Source organism: Lemur catta, chromosome 10 (assembly GCF_020740605.2).
Source record: "Lemur catta isolate mLemCat1 chromosome 10, mLemCat1.pri, whole genome shotgun sequence".
NCBI classification, from domain to species: Eukaryota; Metazoa; Chordata; class Mammalia; order Primates; family Lemuridae; genus Lemur; species Lemur catta.
The window spans coordinates 722,739-740,302 of record NC_059137.1 but is presented as its reverse complement, the minus strand read 5'-3'; the positions used below and the strand labels follow the sequence as shown (position 1 = coordinate 740,302).

Genomic DNA, 17,564 nt, shown 5'->3' with positions numbered 1-17,564 from the left:
TAGAAGCAAATAGTTTTTTTAATGCCACAATGATGGAGTCATTAGTGCCTCACACTGACTTCACATATTTCCAGTTTATGACCCCCTAACGCAACTCAGGACATACATATATTTCTTCCTTTTGTTTATCTGCACAGGGGTCTAATACAGGTGGAGCATCCCTCATCAGAAATGCTTGGGACCAAGGGTTACAAGTTTCAGATTCTTTCGGATTTTGGAATATTTGTACATCTACACAATGAGTTATTTTGGGAATGGGATGGATCTGAGTTTAAACATGAAATTCAGTTGTTTCATATACACCTTATACACATTTCACATAATATAATTATGTGAAAATATTATATTAATAATATAATAATATATGCAACCTGTCACAAAGTCAGGTATGGAATTTTCCACTTGTGGAGACATGTCTACATTTAAAAAGTTTCCGATTTTGGAGCATTTAAAATTTCGGATGTGTGGATTAGGGATGCCAAACCTGTACAAGCACTTCTGGTGCTACAATGAGGTGATCTTTTAAAGTGTTCATTTGAAATTACTTCTGATGTTATAAAGTAACTTTTTTTCTTCTTAAACTTCATTTAATTAACATACATAGGTGCTTGAACATGTATGAAGGGCTGAGAGTCAAAATCTACCTGAGACACTAACAAGTCTGTTCTCTGAAACCAAGTCTCTTCCCCACTCACAGCCAGACAGCACCACCCGGTCCAACCCCACGGCCCCGTGTGGGAGCCAGCGGCTGTTCTGATGGTCCAGTTGCCTGCAGGGTTGCAGTGACAAATCTCAAACGAGCCATGGGCAGTTCCCTCACAAAGTCACACTCTTGGTTTCCTTGTGGGAATGGTCTTCATGATCTTGAGCCCAGGTCACCCCCACTTCCAGAGGTGGAGAGCATGGTCATAGAAGGAGCAAGTGGCCAGGAGGCTGACAGCCGAGTTCACCCTTTCCGGGTACGTGTCTTGGTCACAGGGCTTGGCTGCTTTGGGGTGCAGTTCCATGCCAGTCTTCCTCTTGTTCTCTGTGAGTAGCTCGATGCCACTGTGGAGTATGGCAGGGCCCTCCCTGTCGTCATCCACTATGTGTTCAAGAGAGGGTGCTGGCAACCCACCTACAACCTTGAGGTCTGCTGCTCTGGCTCCTGGGTGGCTCTGAGGACAGGACCACGAGGGGACGGGCTGTGGAGAACGCACGAGAAGCCAGGACCAGTCGGCTCCATACACCAGTGAGTTGGGCAACGCGTGGGACACCAAGACTGTCGCTTCCTGCCTCTCCTCTGGGGCGAGAGACAGGAGAACACAGGAAACAATGTTACCCAGAGTTGATCAGCCCCAACCAATGCCCCTGTCTACCCTTAAGGGGAGACTCCACCGGGAGCAGTCCCTGTGGGTCACGCAGAGGCATTAAGACCTGGACAGACAGGTGGAGAAGAAAACAGACATTTCCCCTTGCAGTGCACACAGGACGTGTTCCTCAGAGGAATCAGCTGGAACTATAGGGCCACACGTGAGGGGTGCTTTTCCAAGTTGGAGAACGTAACAAAAACTTCTCAGAGGGGGACATAACTCAGTCAAGACTTAAAAGCAAAGGACAAAGGACTTGGCTAGACAGGAGGGAAGGGGCTGTATGGGAAACAGGGAGTGTGTGTACAGGCCAAGGTGAGAAAGGCCACGGCACAGCCGAGCTGCTACAGCTGCAGCACCACACGCCCCACTTCAGGGTTTGGATTGTGGCATCAAAGGGGGTCACTGACGGGTGAAGCATGAGCAGTTTCTCTGTGGTAAGTGGTCGTGGCACCTGGAGGAGGGAGGGCAGGATGGAAACAGGCCTGGGAGCGATCCAGACAGTGCACAGCAATGGATGGTGCGCAAGGGACATGACGACCAGGAAGAAATGACAAAGCGTGGCCACATCTCAGGTGTCTGGGGTCAGGAGGCCAGGCCAGGGCTGAGAGACCAGTCGTGGAGAGCCAGGAGGAGGTAAGCTGGGGGTGCAGACGTAGAAGCCTTTAGCCAGCTGGGGGCTGCCTGGCTCTGGAAGGCCAGGAGGCCACTCAGGTTTTCTGTGAGCCTGGATGGTCACAATGCTCTAAAGGGGCTGTCATGGCTACCTCTGAAACACAGGGATCAGTGCCAGTGGTCTGAGTCGGAACCAGAATGAGCACTGAGGAAGGCAGGCCGAGGGCAGACCAGGAGGATGCTGGAATCAGGAAACACGCCAGGAATGGAGTCACAGCACAGGAGACCCAGCTCCCTGAGCCCAGAGGTGGATCCAAGGGGGGGCAAGAGGCTGAACCTTCCAGACGGCCACAGGGGCGCTGGGGCAGCATGCATGGGCCAGCCCTGGGAAGGAAGCCCCGGATGAAGCTGCTGCCGTCTCTGGGAGACGCTGCCCTGTGTCACTGGGCAGGAAGGACCTCAGCTCGTCTTTCACCCAACAGTCACTCAACACACCAGCTCCTGGCCAGGGCCTCTTCTAAGGCTTCAGAAAGGTAATAAGACAGAGTCTGCGTCTCACAGAGCTCACTCTGGAAGGGCAGAGAGACCATGAATGAATGGACACAAGGCACTGCCGGGGGGGATCAGTGCCGTGAAGAAATAGGACAGGGACGGGACTCTCAGGAGTGGGTGCTAAAGGTCCAAATGCCCTGAGGAGCCAGGCACCATGGCTCACACTGATAATTTCAGCACTTTGGGAGGCCGAGGCAGGAGGATTGCTTGAGGCCAGGAGTTCTAGACCAGCCTGGGCAACATCGCAAGACCCCGTTTCTACAAAAAATAAGAACAATTAGCTGGGCATGGTGGCATGCACTTGTAGTCCCAGCTGCTTGGGAAGCTGAGGCCGGAGGATTGCTTGAGGCCAGGAGTTGGAGGCTGCAGTGAGCTATGATCACACCACTGCAGTCCAGCCTGGGCGACAGAGTGAGACCTTGTTTCTAAAAACAAAAAGAAAAAACAAACACGCCGAGGGGTGAAGATGTGAAGCAGCAAGTGCGTGAGCCTACGAGCCCAGTGTGTTTGGGGGACAGCAGAGCGGTGTGGCCGTGGAGAGGGCGAACATGCAGCCAGGGGCAGGCAGGGGCTGGATCCCAAAATTTTATCCCAGTGGTGTGGAAGCCACTGGATACTTCGCATGGTTCATGTTTTTACAAAGGTCACGGCTGTGTGAGGACCTGACCGTGGGCCGAGAGCACAGCGGAAAGGTGCAGCGGGAGGCACAGCAGCCAGGCCAGCTGCGGGAAGGTGCCGAGCACCAGCTGGAGCCCCTGGGGGCACGGACCGGATGCACTGGCAGGGCGTCGGAGGGAAAGGGGAACGATGACCGGAGAAGGCAAAGACAGAACTCCTCAGTCTGAGACCCGGGACGCTGAAAGGAGGCACCAATTTCTAAGAAGTGAAGAAGCAGGTTTGAGGTGGCACCGTTTGGTTTAGGAGTGGCCGAGCGGTAGAGGCTGTGGGCTCCAAGTTGACTTCAGGAGAAGGGACGGGCTGGGGACCAGATGCAGCCCCCGCAGGACAGCGCACGGTAAGGTGGGCTAGAGTGGCCTGCACGCAGTGGGGGGACTTGAGAGAAATAGCAGAACAAACACAACTGTTTCTTTTCTTCTTCTTCCCAAAAATGACAGTACAGAGAATTAAAAAGGCACAGACACAGGACAGCAAATGACAACAAATAAGAAGGAAAGAAAATTCTACAGGTGGGAAGTAGGTCAGTGAGTGGTAACTGGCTCAGCAGATCAAAGCAGGCTGGAACTGGGCTGGCAGGGTGGGGAACACACTGTTCTCACTGCAGTTCTCCAGACAGGCCCAGAAATGAGGTTCCTCGGACCGTGGGGTGAGAGTTGACCGGGGAACCAGACACACTCCCGGGTCTCCCCAGCCTCTGCCTGGGCAACTGGCCCTATAGCAGCTGTGGCATCAAACTGGAGGGTCACTGGGAGAAGCTGAAGGGACAGGTCAGGGGACACAAGCACAGGGGATCGGCTGAGAACCAGGGGCAGGTAAAAGCTGACACATTAAACAAGGGTAACCTTTCCTGCTTGGCTCCGAAGGTGCTGGCAGCTAGGCGGGAAACCAAGGACGGTAACTTGAGATCCAGACATCCGAGAAACCTCCAGTGAAAACGTCTCATCTGTGCCTGACTGTGCCTCATCTGTGCCACCACGCCCGGCTAACTGTCCTTATTTTTTGTAGAAACAGGGTCTTGCTATGTTGCCCAGGCTGGTCTTGAACTCCTGGCCTCAAGCAATCCTCCTGCCTCGGCCTCCCAAAGTGCTGGAATTATCAGTGTGAGCCATGGAGCCTGGCTCCTCGGGGCATTTGGACCTTCAGCACCCACTCCTGAGAGTCCGCCCCTGGCCCATTTCCTCACGGTCCCTGGATCCCCACTGACCACTGCATAGGGAAGCCCCACCCTGGCACAGAAAGTCAAATGCTCAGACCAGAAAAAGACAAAACCATCTTTAAAAAAAGATATCAAATACAAGGCGCACAAGGGAAAAAGGATTCAACTGGAAAATTAACTGTAGGCACTGAAGTGGCAGGCAACAGCTATGAGGAGGAAAGTGAGAGGAAGACGTAGGGAGGATCAGACGGACCGAAATGAAAAGAGGATCCAACAGAGAAAACTAGAATTTCTGGAGAAAACAAAACAATGAAATGGAATTGACATTTAAAAACCAAGAACACTTTCCAGAAATAAAAGTCTTTCAAAAACGAAATCTGTTTATGAAAAAGGCTTACAAAGTCCCTGACAGGCGGCCTCTGAGACAGACCCTAAGAAAGCCATTCACTAGCAAGGGTGCAAAAGTGCCGCAGGCAAAAGGTGGAAACAGCCCAGATGTGCACCAGTGTGTGACAGACAGACAAAATGTGGTCTGTCCCCACGGTCTTAACAAGGAAATTCCGACACACGCTGCGGCATGGGGGGGCCTTGAGAACACCAAGCTACGAGCAGGAAGCCAGGTACAAAAGGACGCGTGTCGTGTGACCCCACGTCTATCAAGTATCTGGACTGGGCAGATTCGTAGGGATGGACAGTGAATTAGAAGTTACCACGAGCTCAAAGAAAAAGTCTGGGGCAATGGAAAGGTTTGGGAAGTAAACAGAGTGATGACTGCGCAACATTTTGAACATGTTTCATAACCACTGAAGTACACAATTAAAATGGTCAAAATGGCATGTTTTATACGTATTTTACCATAATTTTTAAAAAAATAGTTTAGGAAAAATCATCAGCTCCTCCAGACAGAAAGAGCAGATCGCGCACGGGCCCTTGCCTGACAGCAGAGCCCCGGGAACGGCCGCCGGGCGGGCCGCGTTCCAGGCGCCCAGCAAAGGCGCGTGAATCAAGGACGAACTGGCAGGTTTGCCTTCGAGTGGTAAGGCCACAGAAAAAGGGCTGAGCACGTGAGAATTCAGGGACCACCGTCCTCAAGAGCCTTTCCTCAAGGGTCTGTCAGGGGACAAGCTCCACCCGGACGGAAGAGGGCAAGAACCGCTAACACCAGGACTCGAGCGCGAAACATACTCAGCTCTGAGCTAAGACTGAGGAAAAACAGGCGGGGCAAGAACAGAAAATAATATGGAAATTACATAAATGTTATCTGTTTCCCATCTGTACCAAAAAAAAAAATCAGTGGGGCGTGACGGTGCGCCTGCGGGCCCAGCTACGGGGAGGATCCCGTCCCCGGGAGACGGCGGCCAGGGAGCATGGCCGCGCCACCGCCCCCAGCCTGAGACACAGCAAGACCCCGTCGCTGCGAGAAAGAACATGAAGATCTCAGTGAACCTGGAGTGATTTCAAGGATCTATTTTTATATGAAATAAGCAAAGAAAAGAATATATGTAGAATGTTATGTTTCATGTTATAAAAAAGGAAAAATTATATATACATATTTATACTTATTTCTGCAAAGAACACAATTATAACCCAAAACTAATGAGACTGGTACCAACACTCAGTGAGCGGGAAGGAGACAGAGGGATAGGGAAGGACCTGCACTCCTCAGAGCATATTTTCTGTGTAATTTTAACATCTGCAACATTGTTAATGCTTTTATACATTTAAAAGATAAAAATTAATGATGAAGAAAAATCCTTAAAAAAACGAATCAAATCAATCTAATTGTATTTCAGATAGCCTCACACACACACAAAACTAATCCAAGTAACTTTTTTCTGGACATTTGCTTATTTTATCTTCCAGAATTTGTTTTTATTGTACCTATTCATAGGGTACACAGTGATGTTTCAATGCATATAATGTATGTAACGTATGCTGAGCAGATCATGGTAATTAGTATATCCATTATCTTAAACATTTATCCTTTTTTTGCATTGGGAACATTCAATATCCTCCTTCTAGCTATTTGAAACTATATATTATTGTTAATTTTAGTTATCCTACAGTGGTATAGAACACTAGAACTTAATTTTTTTTTTTTTTTTTTTTTTTAAAGACGGGGTCTCACTATGTTGCCCAAGCTGGTTTCAAACTCCTGAACTCACACAATCCTCCCGCCTCAGCCTCCTAAAGCAGTTGGGACTACAGGCATGAGCCACTGCGCCCGGCCACAGGAGTTTGACTATATACACCTCAATCTAAAAAAATGAACTACAGAAACATCTTGAATTTCCTCAGTAGGTGTGTTTTGGTAGTACCAGTAGCAACTCTGTAAGATCAAGCAGGTAAGTAAACGTTTGCTGGGCACCAGGGTTCTTACTGGAGAAGGGAGGTGCACGCGGAATGGGGAGGGCAAGAGAACACCGTGGCATTGGACTGGAATTAGAGATGTCACGACGAACTCATGCTCGTAACACACACACACACACACACACCCGCGACACTCCAGGAGCTAAAAGGACAATCAAATCTTGCTTTTAAAACACAATTCACCGCTAAGAGGATCCAGGACTTCCTGCAGAAACAGCTGGTATCAGGAATGGCAGCGATAAAATACAAAACGAACCTGGAGTATCTTGTGTCAAAATGTAAGGAAATGTTCAAAAAAAGACAATGGGATGTATGAAAAGAACCGAGAAGCCAGCTTTAAAGGGGCTTTCATGGTTGAACTCTGGGACGATTTGAACATTTGAACAATCACAATAATGGATTATGACCCACTGAATAACATAAAGCCCATGTATCTACGTGGATATAAAATACAGACAGATACAAAGGAAAAGCTCCATCTTAGAAAAGAATGCTAATTAATAAATGTAGAAGGTACAATAAAAGTTAGAAAATCATTCTACAATTATCACAGCAATGATTTATTTAGGCAAGAATCATCACTGGACTGGGTGAAAAGTCTGATTAGAAACACTTGTTTATAGGTTCAAAGACTCTCACCACAGATCATTTGCTGAGTACAAAGGGGAAATGGCAGCTCTGCAGTGGAGAGACCCGCAGACAGCACCTGCAGAGGGGGCAGAGCTCACGCCACAACCACGGACAAGGCGGCATCACAAGCCTCTTGCCGTGAGGCACCGAGGAGGGCACAGGTCACTGGGAAAAACACACAGCTTGGCTGGAGACAGGCTTCAGATTCAAAGCCAGGAACAGACTGAAGGTGGAAGAATGGAAAAAGATGTACCACACAGCAGCCACCGTAAGAAAGCTGAAGAGCCACACTAATCTCAAAGTTGACTTTATTTTTTTTTTTTTGAGAAAGAGTCTGACTCTGTTGCCTGGGCTAGAGTGCCGTGGCGTCAGCCTAGCTCACAACAGCCTCAAACTCCTGGGCTCAAGCAGTCCTTCTGCCTCAGCCTCCCGAGTAGCTGGGACTATAGGCACATGCCACCACACCCAGATAATTTTTTCTATATATTTTTAGTTGTCCAGCTAATTTCTTTCTATTTTTAATAGAGACGAGGTCTTGCTCTTGCTCAGGCTGGTCTCGAACTCCTGAGCTCGAAGGATCCTCCCGCCTCGGCCTCCCAGAGTGCTAGGATTACAGGCGTGAGCCACCACGCCCGGCCTTCAAAGTTGACTTTAAAACAAAAAATGTTACTAAATATAAAGAAGGACACTTTATATTGAAAAAAGGGTCAAACATCTGGAAGATACAAGAATTATAAACATACATGCATCTAAAAACAGAGCCCCAAAATACATGAAGCAAAAACTGACAGAAACAAGGCAGACATAGACAATTCTACAGTGATAGCTGGAGACTTCAATACCCCACTTTCAATATTGAACAGATGGGAGATCGGTAAGGAACTAGCAGAGGCCAGGCACAGTGGCTCACACCTACAATCCCACAGCTTTGGGAGGCCAAAGCAGGAGGATCGCTTGAGGCCAGGACTTCAAGACCCGGCCGGGCGCGGTAGCTCACGCCTGTAATCCTAGCACTCTGGAAGGCCGAGGTGGGTGGATCGCTCGAGGTCAGGAGTTCGAGATCAGCCTGAGCAAGAGCAAGACCCTGTCTCTACTAAAAAAATACAAATTAGCTGGACAACTAAAAATGTACATAGAAAAAATTAGCTGGGCATGGTGGCGCATGCCTGTAGTCCCAGCTACTCAGGGGCTGAGGAAGGAGGATCGCTTGAGCCCAGGAGTTTGAGGTTGCTGTGAGCTAGGCTGACGCCACGGCACTCACTCTAGCCCGGGCAACAGAGTCAGACTCTGTCTCAAAAAAAAAAAAAAAAGACCAGCCTGGGCAAGACAGCAAGATCCTATCTCTAAAATAATTTAAAAATTAGCCGGGCATGGTGGCACCTGTAGTCCCAGCTACTCGGGAGGCTGAGGCAGGAAGATTACTTGAGCCCAGGAGTTCAACCCTGCATGGAGCTATGATCGTGCCACTGCACTCTAGCCCAGGTGACAGAGTGAGATCCTGTCTCTAAAAATAATAATAATAAAACAAGAAGAAGATATGAACATTATAACCCAATGAGACCTAGCAGATGTCTACAGATCACTCTACCCAGTGACCCCAGAACACATACTCTTCTCCAGTGCACAGAACATTCTCCAAGACAGACCACGCTCTAGGCCACAAACAAGTCTCGACAAACTTGAAAGAACTCCACAGTAGAACCAAATTAGAAATCAGTAACAGAAAGAAATTTGGGACACCTCATAGAAATGTGGAAAATATACAACACACACATAAAGAACCAATGGTCAAAGAAAAAATTGTAAGGAAATTAGAAAATAAAGATACAATACACACCAAAGCGTGTGGGATGTAGCAAAAGCAGTGCTCGGAGGCAAGTTTACCGCTATAAATGCCTGTGTGAATTAGACGCTCAGTCCTAAGATGCGCAACGTTACAGTGTGTTTGAGTAACAGCAGGGGCGGCGCAGAGGGGCTGGGAAACTGAGGCTGCGGAGACAGAGCAGCGCCTCAGGCGGCTCCTGGGCGGAGGGCAGAGGGTGCCGGCAAGGACAGAGAGGGTCCAGCCGCTGCGCGAGAGAAGGCAGCGCACGCAGGCGACGCAGAAAGGCCCAGGAAGGCCGATGGGAAGACGGCGTTTTCTGATCACTTCTTTTTGGAGTAGGGAGGAGGGAGATGGAGAGCTGAGAGTGAGCAGGGAAGAGGGGTGTTGGGGCTTTGAGGAGCGAACACGTGGAACTGCTCTGACAGGAGGGATGTGGAGGACCACAGGCAGTGCGAGGACCACCGGGGCATGGGCCCGAGGGGAGGGCGCCGCCAGTGGGTGTCCCCCTGCACCACACTCCCCGGCTCAGGCACAGAGGACAGCGTCCCCAACAACGCCGGGTTCCGCCCAGACAGCGCCAGAAGGGAGCCCACTGGGGACCTCAGACCGTGGAGCCCAGACTGCTCACAGGCAGGAAGACCCTGGGAGAAGGACGGGTGGGTAAGTGCCGTGAGAGAGTAACCGGCAGGTCAGAGAACTGCTGAAATGCAGGCGAAACCAGCACCGTGGGGCTGCTCAGCAGGAAACAATGGCCAGGGCACAGAGTTCCTGAAACTCGGGTTCTGGAGTCGGCGCGGTTACAGACCACGAGGTCTAGGCTGTGGCCCTGGGAACGTGAGGAAGATGAGGAAGAGCGTGCAAGGCAAGGGGGCAGGGAACTGGGAGCTCCTGCCCTGAGGCCCGGCTGCCAGGGGCCGCACTCACCCATCGCCTTGTGGCAGTCGAGGATCTTAAAGCCGCTGTGCATACAGGCCGCCAGGAGCAGGTGCTGGTGGACAGGGTGCCACCTGAGCCTCCACACCCCACCCTGCACAGGTGTGTCTGCACACGGCTGCTTCATGTTCCGAGTGTCCCACAGCAGAACGTGCTCATCGTAGCTGAAACCGACCAACCGCAGCGGACTTGCAGCAAAGCCCGCCCTCGCTTGCTCCCCAAGGCCCCTGGGTGGCATCTCCTGGGGACCCTCCCACTCGCCCTCGAGATGAAGTCCCCTTCCCAAACCCTGACGCCTACACTCCCGTTTGAGAGCTGGCCAGACCACACACTGAAGGTCCCACGAGGAGAGGGTGCAAAGGACGGGAGAGGGACCCCTGACCCGCTCCGGCGACTCACCTGCCCGTGGCCAGGACGTGCTCCCGGTGGGGGCTGCTCTGGATGCTGCACACGCCCATGCAGTGTCTGCAAGACAAGGCCACGCCTGAGCGGGCAGGGCCGCGAGGCTCGTGCGGGGGGAGGCCCACGGAGGAGGAGCGGGGCTGCTGGGGCTGGCGCCGTGTCGGACCCGGGCCGGTTACCTCGCGCTGCTGAACACAGGCTTGCTGGGTGCCCTGGTGTCCCAGCCCTTCAGAAGGCCATCGTCCCCCCCTGCGTGGAAACAGAGACGCTGTCAACAACGGTAGTGACAACAGGAAACGGCCATTTCCCAGCGAGACGAGCTGTCTGTCAGGCAGTCTCCTCGGGTGACTTTCCTGGGTGGCTTCAGGTTGCCACGGAACGAGAAGCCCAGAAATGACACTAGGACAGTCACAGGTGCCTAACTGTCTGCAGACTTGAAGCCAGGCTGGCAAGGAGAAGGGAAATGTCAACAGGCTCCACCTGTAGGGATGAAAGGGAACAAGTGGAAATTGCAGGGGCATTTAGTTTCACGTGACCACTACTCATGACAGTAACTGCCACGTCACATGCGGCTAAACCGCGTCTCTTAGGGCTCCAGCAGCTGCAGCCTGGATGCCAAGACCCCGGCCGCCCCATCACAGAACCCTGAGCACAGAGATGAAAAAGAGCCACAGGAGCACCTCTCCAGTGTCTGGAAACTCCAGCACAGTACACGCGTTTCAAGGGGAAATGCTCTGTGTAACCTGCCAGGGAAAGACAGCCCTGCACGTGTTTTAGGGGAACGGGAAGGATGGGAAGAACAGAGGAGCTGTGCACTGAACCACAATCAGTGGTTTGGGGGTGCTGGTCTGACCAAACCTACCCCATTCCTAGGCCCTCTCGCTCCCACACCAGCACCCCCAAAATACCAACCAAGACCAGGAAAGTAATCCTATTTCTCCCATGCTTCCTCTTCTTTCAGAAGACAAGCCTGAAATCCAGCACTGTACCTGCAGGTATCAGGCAAAGCCTGGAAGCCAATGCCTAGGAGCACATGCAAAGGAGGTGAAGCTGAGGGCACCGCAGAGACAGGCCAGCACCACCCAGGGTCCTGCAACGCCAGAGGCAACCTGCGCTTTGCTTTCTAAGGGACAGCTAAGTGACGAGTGCCAACTACAGCTTTCGTCCCGGAAGGAACAGTCTCCACAGAAGGCCTTCGAAATCCCAGGGGGACCAGGACCAGCCCTGGCGGGCGCCTCCCCCCCCCCCCCCCCCCGGGGGAGGCCTGTGTCCAGGGAGCGGCACTGACCTGAATACACGGTTTCTGTCTGCCAATAGTCAAAAGCAGCAATCCAGGCCTCAAAGTGATGCGCCTGCCAGGAGGACACTTTCTGCAGACTGGGCTCCGTCTCGCCCACCGTCAGCAGGTGGAGCTGCCCCCTGGAGTCACTGCTGATGATTTTCCAGGGACGGTCACTGGCCCTAGACACAGGAACCAGTGGGGAAGCCCAGCCGCACTTCATTCACCAACCTCTCCCACTTTCGCGCCCTGTCCTAGGAGAGGCCCCCACGGACGTGGAATGTGGACACGCCTCAGGGACCTGCCTGGGCATCTGACAAAGGCCAAAACTACCACTCAGCTTGTCAAAGAAGCCAGTATTAACTTATCAGGATAAAAATACTATTACCCTTTATCTAAAATGCTGGAAATTTTTTTTTTTAAGATTAGGATGGGGAGTACTATTCCCAGGTCTCGGGAGCACAATCCAGGCTAACAGGCTGGGCATGGTGCTCACACTCGTAATCCTGGCAACTCGGGAGGCCAAGGCAGGAGGGTTGCTTGAGCCTAGGAGTTCAAGACCAGCCCGGGCAACACAGCGAGACCCCATCTCTAGAGAGGTACGAAAAAGTGAGCTGAATTAGCTGGATGAGGTGGCAGTGCCTATAGTCCCAGCTACTAGGGAGGCTGAGGCAGGACTGCTGCAGCCCGAGAGTTCAGGGCTGCAGTGAGCTACGGTGATGCCACTGCACTGCAGCCTGGGTGACAGAGAGAGCAAGACTCTGTTTCTTTAAAAAAGAAAAAAAAGGCTAACAGAAGGTGGCCCCAACCCTGGTCTAAAGACTGGGCCCTGGAGTACTGTTTCCCTCCCGCTCCTGCCCTCTTCCTCCCGGAAAAATCGTCTTCCAGGAAACTTAGGAAACGCGGATGGGAGGCACACAGCAAGTGGTGAGTGGCAGAGAGTGAAGCTTCATCTGTATTTACAGCCACTCCTTGTCGCTCGCATCCCCGCCTGACCCTGCCCATGGATAGACTGTCTTCCTGGTGCCAAAAAGGCTGGGGACCCCTGCTCTAAAGCATGGAAACAGGAATCGACCCTAGAAGACAGACTCAGGGCACCTGACCAAGCCTGGCCCTCACCTTCCAGTTTTCCCGGTGGACCAATCCAGGGACAAAGCCAGACAATGCTCCCCCAGGGCAAGGCTGGATAATGGCTGTAGTTCGAACCTGCTCTCCTACTGGAAAGAAAGGAACTCTGTCAAAAGGAAACAGCCCCAGGCCAGGCCAGGCCAGGTGGCTCACACCTATAATCCCAGCACTCTGGGAGGCTGAGGCAGGAGGATCACTTGAGGCCAGGCATTTGAGACCAGCCTGGACAACATAGTGAGATCCTGTCTATGGGGAGAAGAAGGGAAACTGCCCCAGAACCCCAAGAGGATTTTTCTTCATGTTCAGGTAAGTCGTGGTTCCCTCAATTACTCCCTACATGAATGCAGTGCCTCAGTCACTGATGTACACGGTCACCCAATGTTGGCCCCCTGCCGTGTGCACTGAGAAGGACCCGAGGACACTGGAGTTCGCTCACGTGCAGGAGGATGTCCCTGCCCCACACGACCGAGAGGCAAGGAGACCCCGAGTCTCACACCCACTCGCTGGCTGTGCACTCCCTCAAGAAGCCTGGGCAGGCTCCAGACCACCGTGGCACATTCCTCACCACCCCAGGCCTCCAGGGATGCTGGCAGCTGTCTCCAGAGACAGTGACAATGGGGACTTTCCTCTGGTTTTCATTCCAGAAGGTACAACTGGCTATTCAAATGTTTTTTCTCTTGTCTCAGAACTATGTAAATGTAAATACCTAAACAACCTGGCCAGTGCTTAATTCCATCGACAGGCTCCCGGCAGGCTGCTGTATCAGTCCTTTCTTGGGTTCATGTGCTCCTGCCTTGAAACCTGGTCCTTGGGCCCATAGTCTTCCGTAGTCAACTGCTTCCCTCATTTCTAAGACGGGGTGGCTGCCCTGAACTGGCCGGAAGCAAGGCCCTTCACTGCCATGAATCCAAGGCCAGCTGGACCTGTGGCCCAGCCCCACTTACAGCACCTACACCTAGTGTGTGTCCCTTCCGCCCAGAGTCAGGACATGGCCTCGTGGGCTATTTACGTCACTCCACTATGTGACAACCTGTTCCCCCTTAACCCACAACAATCAGATGAAGTCATTTTCCAAGTGCATGGTGCAGGATCACTGTAGACACTTGAAAAATTCATATAGGGGCTGGGCGAGGTGGCTCACGCCTGTAATCCTAGCACTCTGGGAGGCTGAGGCGGGAGGATCGCTGGAGGTCAGGAGTTTGAGACCAGCCTGAGCAAGAGCAAGACCCCATCTCTACTTAAAAAAAAAAAAATAGAAAGAAATTATCTGGACAACTAAAAATATATACAAAAAATTATCTGGGCATGGTGGCACATGGCTGTAGTCCCAGCTACTCGGGAGGCTGAGGCAGGAGGATCTCTTAAACTCAGGAGTTTGAGGTTGCTGTGAGCTAGGCTGATGCCACAGCACTCTAGCCTGGGCAACAGAGCGAGACTCTGTCTCCAAAAAAAAAAAAAAGAAAAATTCATATAGGAATCATATGCTTCCCAATAATCAACAAGAAATAGCATTTTCTACTCTTCTTTCTTTCATCTTGGAAAAAGGAAAAAAAAAAATACCATTTTCACATAGGAAATTCATTGCTACTCTTAGCGCTGCCATCAACCCAAGACATGCTTGTCCAGGGTTTCTTTAGAGAACTTTCAGACTCACTGACAGGTGAATGAACAGCCTGTCACTTCAGCCCTCTGCTAGTGACACATGAGATGACCTCCTCTTGGAGTTAGATGTAGAACCCAATACGATTTAAAATAGACTCCATGCTATTTTAGAATATTTATGTATAGCTCACCATTGAAAAGAGATCATTCTGGAAAAACATCTGTACCGGCACAGCCTCCCTCCGTAACTCTCTTTTCAAGTCCCTACCACCCCACAGAGCCTGGCCCGTCACTGACCTCAGATCCTACCAGGCGGAACAGCTCTATGGATCCACTGGCATTTGCCAAGCCCAACAGGGCATGGCCGGCCACCGGGATGTGGCACCTAAGGAGAGAACCCACACATCAGACCACGTTCTAAGAAAAGCATCTGTAGGCGACTTTGTCGTTTTGGAAACAGCATAGAGGGTACTTACACAATACCAGGTGGTATAGCCCACTATACATTTGGGCCTTATGGTATAGCCTATTACTCCTAGCCTACAAACCTGTATGCCATGTGACTGTACTGACTGTACTGTAGGCAACTTTAACATGGTGGTAAGTATTTGTGTGTCTAAACCCAGCCTAACATAGAAAAATTACAGTAAGAATACGGTATAAAAGGTTTTTAAAAAGGTATACCTGCATAGGGCAGCTCCATTATAATCTCACAGGACCATTGAATACACGGTCTGTCATTGAATGAAACATCAGCATGCAGCACATGACTGCATTTAAATTTCAGCTCCAAAACCGGGTTAGAGCCTACAATTTTGTTCCTAAACAAAAGATTCTACAGCTTATGAAATCAGAACTTGCATCACTTCCCAGACTGATGCTAACTCTAGGGCTAGGAAAATAACAAAGGAAATAAGCCCCAAGTAAAGCACTCTCCAAGTGCCAACAGGTGGGTAGGAAAGTAAAGAAACAAACCCAAAGCCCAGATGTTTCCCTATCTTGTTGAAGGCTATCAGGCATTGGTTTCCCCTGATTAAGTGATTAGATACTCATGACAAACAGATGCTCGGACCAAGGCCGGTTATCAGAGCTGTACCATTTCATGTCCAGGATTGCAGAAGTATCTCTTCTTTGCACCTCAACCAGGGGGTGAGTGAAATTGTCCTCATGGAAACTGTACAGGTAGAGCCGACCTAAACGGATTTGAGGTTCATCAGGATCCAGTCCACTCTACAAAAAATGCAGACATATTTTCTGATTACCCTAAGATATGGAGGGGCCCAAAGGATGGGAAAAGAGATCCAGGAAACGAAAAGGTTTGCCAGAGTAGAACTCTGCCTAGATGCAGAACTTCTGGTTTTCTGAGCTGGAGAAGTGTCTCTTTTCTTGCATATGATTAAAGAGTAGGTGAGCTCCCCTGGACCCAGTAAAGAAGGGTCCTCTGAAGTCACCAGCGAGGACCAGCTATGGATAGGGCAACCAAGGAACCCAGTTTGCCAGGGGCAGTCCTGACTTAGTCCTGTCGTTCCAGTGACCCTTCTCCCTCTTATTTATTTATTTATTTTTTTTGAGACAGAGTCTCGCTTTGTTGCCCGGGCTAGAGTGAGTGCCGTGGCATCAGCCTAGCTCACAGCAACCTCAAACTCCTGGGCTTAAGCGATCCTACTGCCTCAGCCTCCCGAGTAGCTGGGACTACAGGCATGTGCCACCATGCCCGGCTAATTTTTTCTATATAGATTTTTAGCTCTCCAAATCATTTCTTTCTATTTTTGGTAGAGATGGGGTCTCGCTCTTGCTCAGGCTGGTCTCGAACTCCTGACCGCGAGCGATCCACCCGCCTCGGCCTCCCAGAGTGCTAGGATTACAGGCGTGAGCCACCGCGCCCGGCCCCTTCTCCCTCTTAAAAGTGTTCCGGTTTGTATTCTCATGGGTGCCTTCCAGAGATTAGATATAATTGCCAAGAAATCCCATTTTCTCTGTACTATAGATTTCATCCATAAACCTCAGCCACACCTGTATACAGAGAACGTTCTGCTCTCAAGACTCTAAACTGTTTCTAACCTACGTCCTGGCCAAAAGGCTAATGTCCCTTCACCTCCCGGGTTACTCTACACACGGGACTTCTTCCTCTCGGCCTCCCTCGTTGCAGCCCAGAGAGGTCTCAACGTGTGCAGCCGGCTGCGCCTCCCTGAGACAGCGGCTCCACCCGCGGGACGAGGGCCGCGCACCTGGCTCTGGGCGCCGAGCCCGCCGTCCGGCTTCCGCAGCTCGTAGGTGCCGCACGCCAGCAGGTGCCTGCGGCCGTCCAGCGGGCACCACTCCACCGAGTCGGCGGTGAGCTCGGTGTCCACCGCCTGCACCAGCCGGGCACCCGTCATCCGGCCTTCGGACGACGCCGACTCGGGGCGCCAGACGCAGGCTGCGGGGCCGTGGACCAGGCGGGCGAGGGCGGAAGCGCGAGGGTCAGCCCGGGCAGCTTCTCCCACAGTCGCCTGTTCAGACTCGTTCCGGGGCGCGGGGCGGGACTTCCGGCCAGGAGCTGGCGGCCGGGCGGACACCCCGCGAGGCGGGCTCCCGCGCCCCCTGCCGGCCGGCGGACCGCGGCGGCGCACCTGCCCGGGGCGGGGCGGGGCGGGGCACCTCCGGGGGGCAAAGCGAAGGCAGAGCGGGGCGAGGACCCGCGATCGCTCCCTGGGGGCTGGAGCCTTCGCGAACACCCGCTACCTACGGAAAAGACTGGGGAAGGCAAGTGTGGGACACTTACAGGTTGACCTGTGTCCCTCCCAGAAAGATAATTAAGTCCTAACCCCCAGGACCACAGAAAGGGACCTTTGGAAGGTCTTTACAGAAATAAACAAGTTAACATGAGGTGTTAGGGTGGGCCCTGATCCAGAACAAATGGTGCCCTCGCAAAACGGGAATCTGGACACATGCAGAGAGGAGCAGCTGCTGGGACGAGCACCTGAGGACCAGGGGACACACCTGAGGGGGGTGCACATGAAACCCTCAGGAACCAGGTACCTACAGCCAAGGGACACCTGATAC

The 17,564-nt window shown here is 51.8% G+C and overlaps 1 protein-coding gene across 1 annotated transcript; it reads right to left on the bottom strand.

Annotated features, from left to right (window-relative positions):
• On the bottom strand, positions 1–16,990 carry DPH7 (diphthamide biosynthesis 7). The gene is made up of 9 exons (XM_045563772.1): positions 16,748–16,990; positions 15,616–15,749; positions 14,817–14,904; positions 12,909–13,003; positions 11,799–11,971; positions 10,690–10,759; positions 10,508–10,573; positions 10,100–10,272; positions 1–1,282 (listed from the first exon to the last, which is right to left on the bottom strand). The coding sequence occupies exons 1-9, from the start codon at positions 16,895–16,897 to the stop codon at positions 876–878; spliced, it is 1,356 nt and encodes a 451-aa protein (XP_045419728.1). The 5' UTR covers positions 16,898–16,990; the 3' UTR covers positions 1–875.
• Positions 16,991–17,564: the final 574 nt, after the last annotated feature.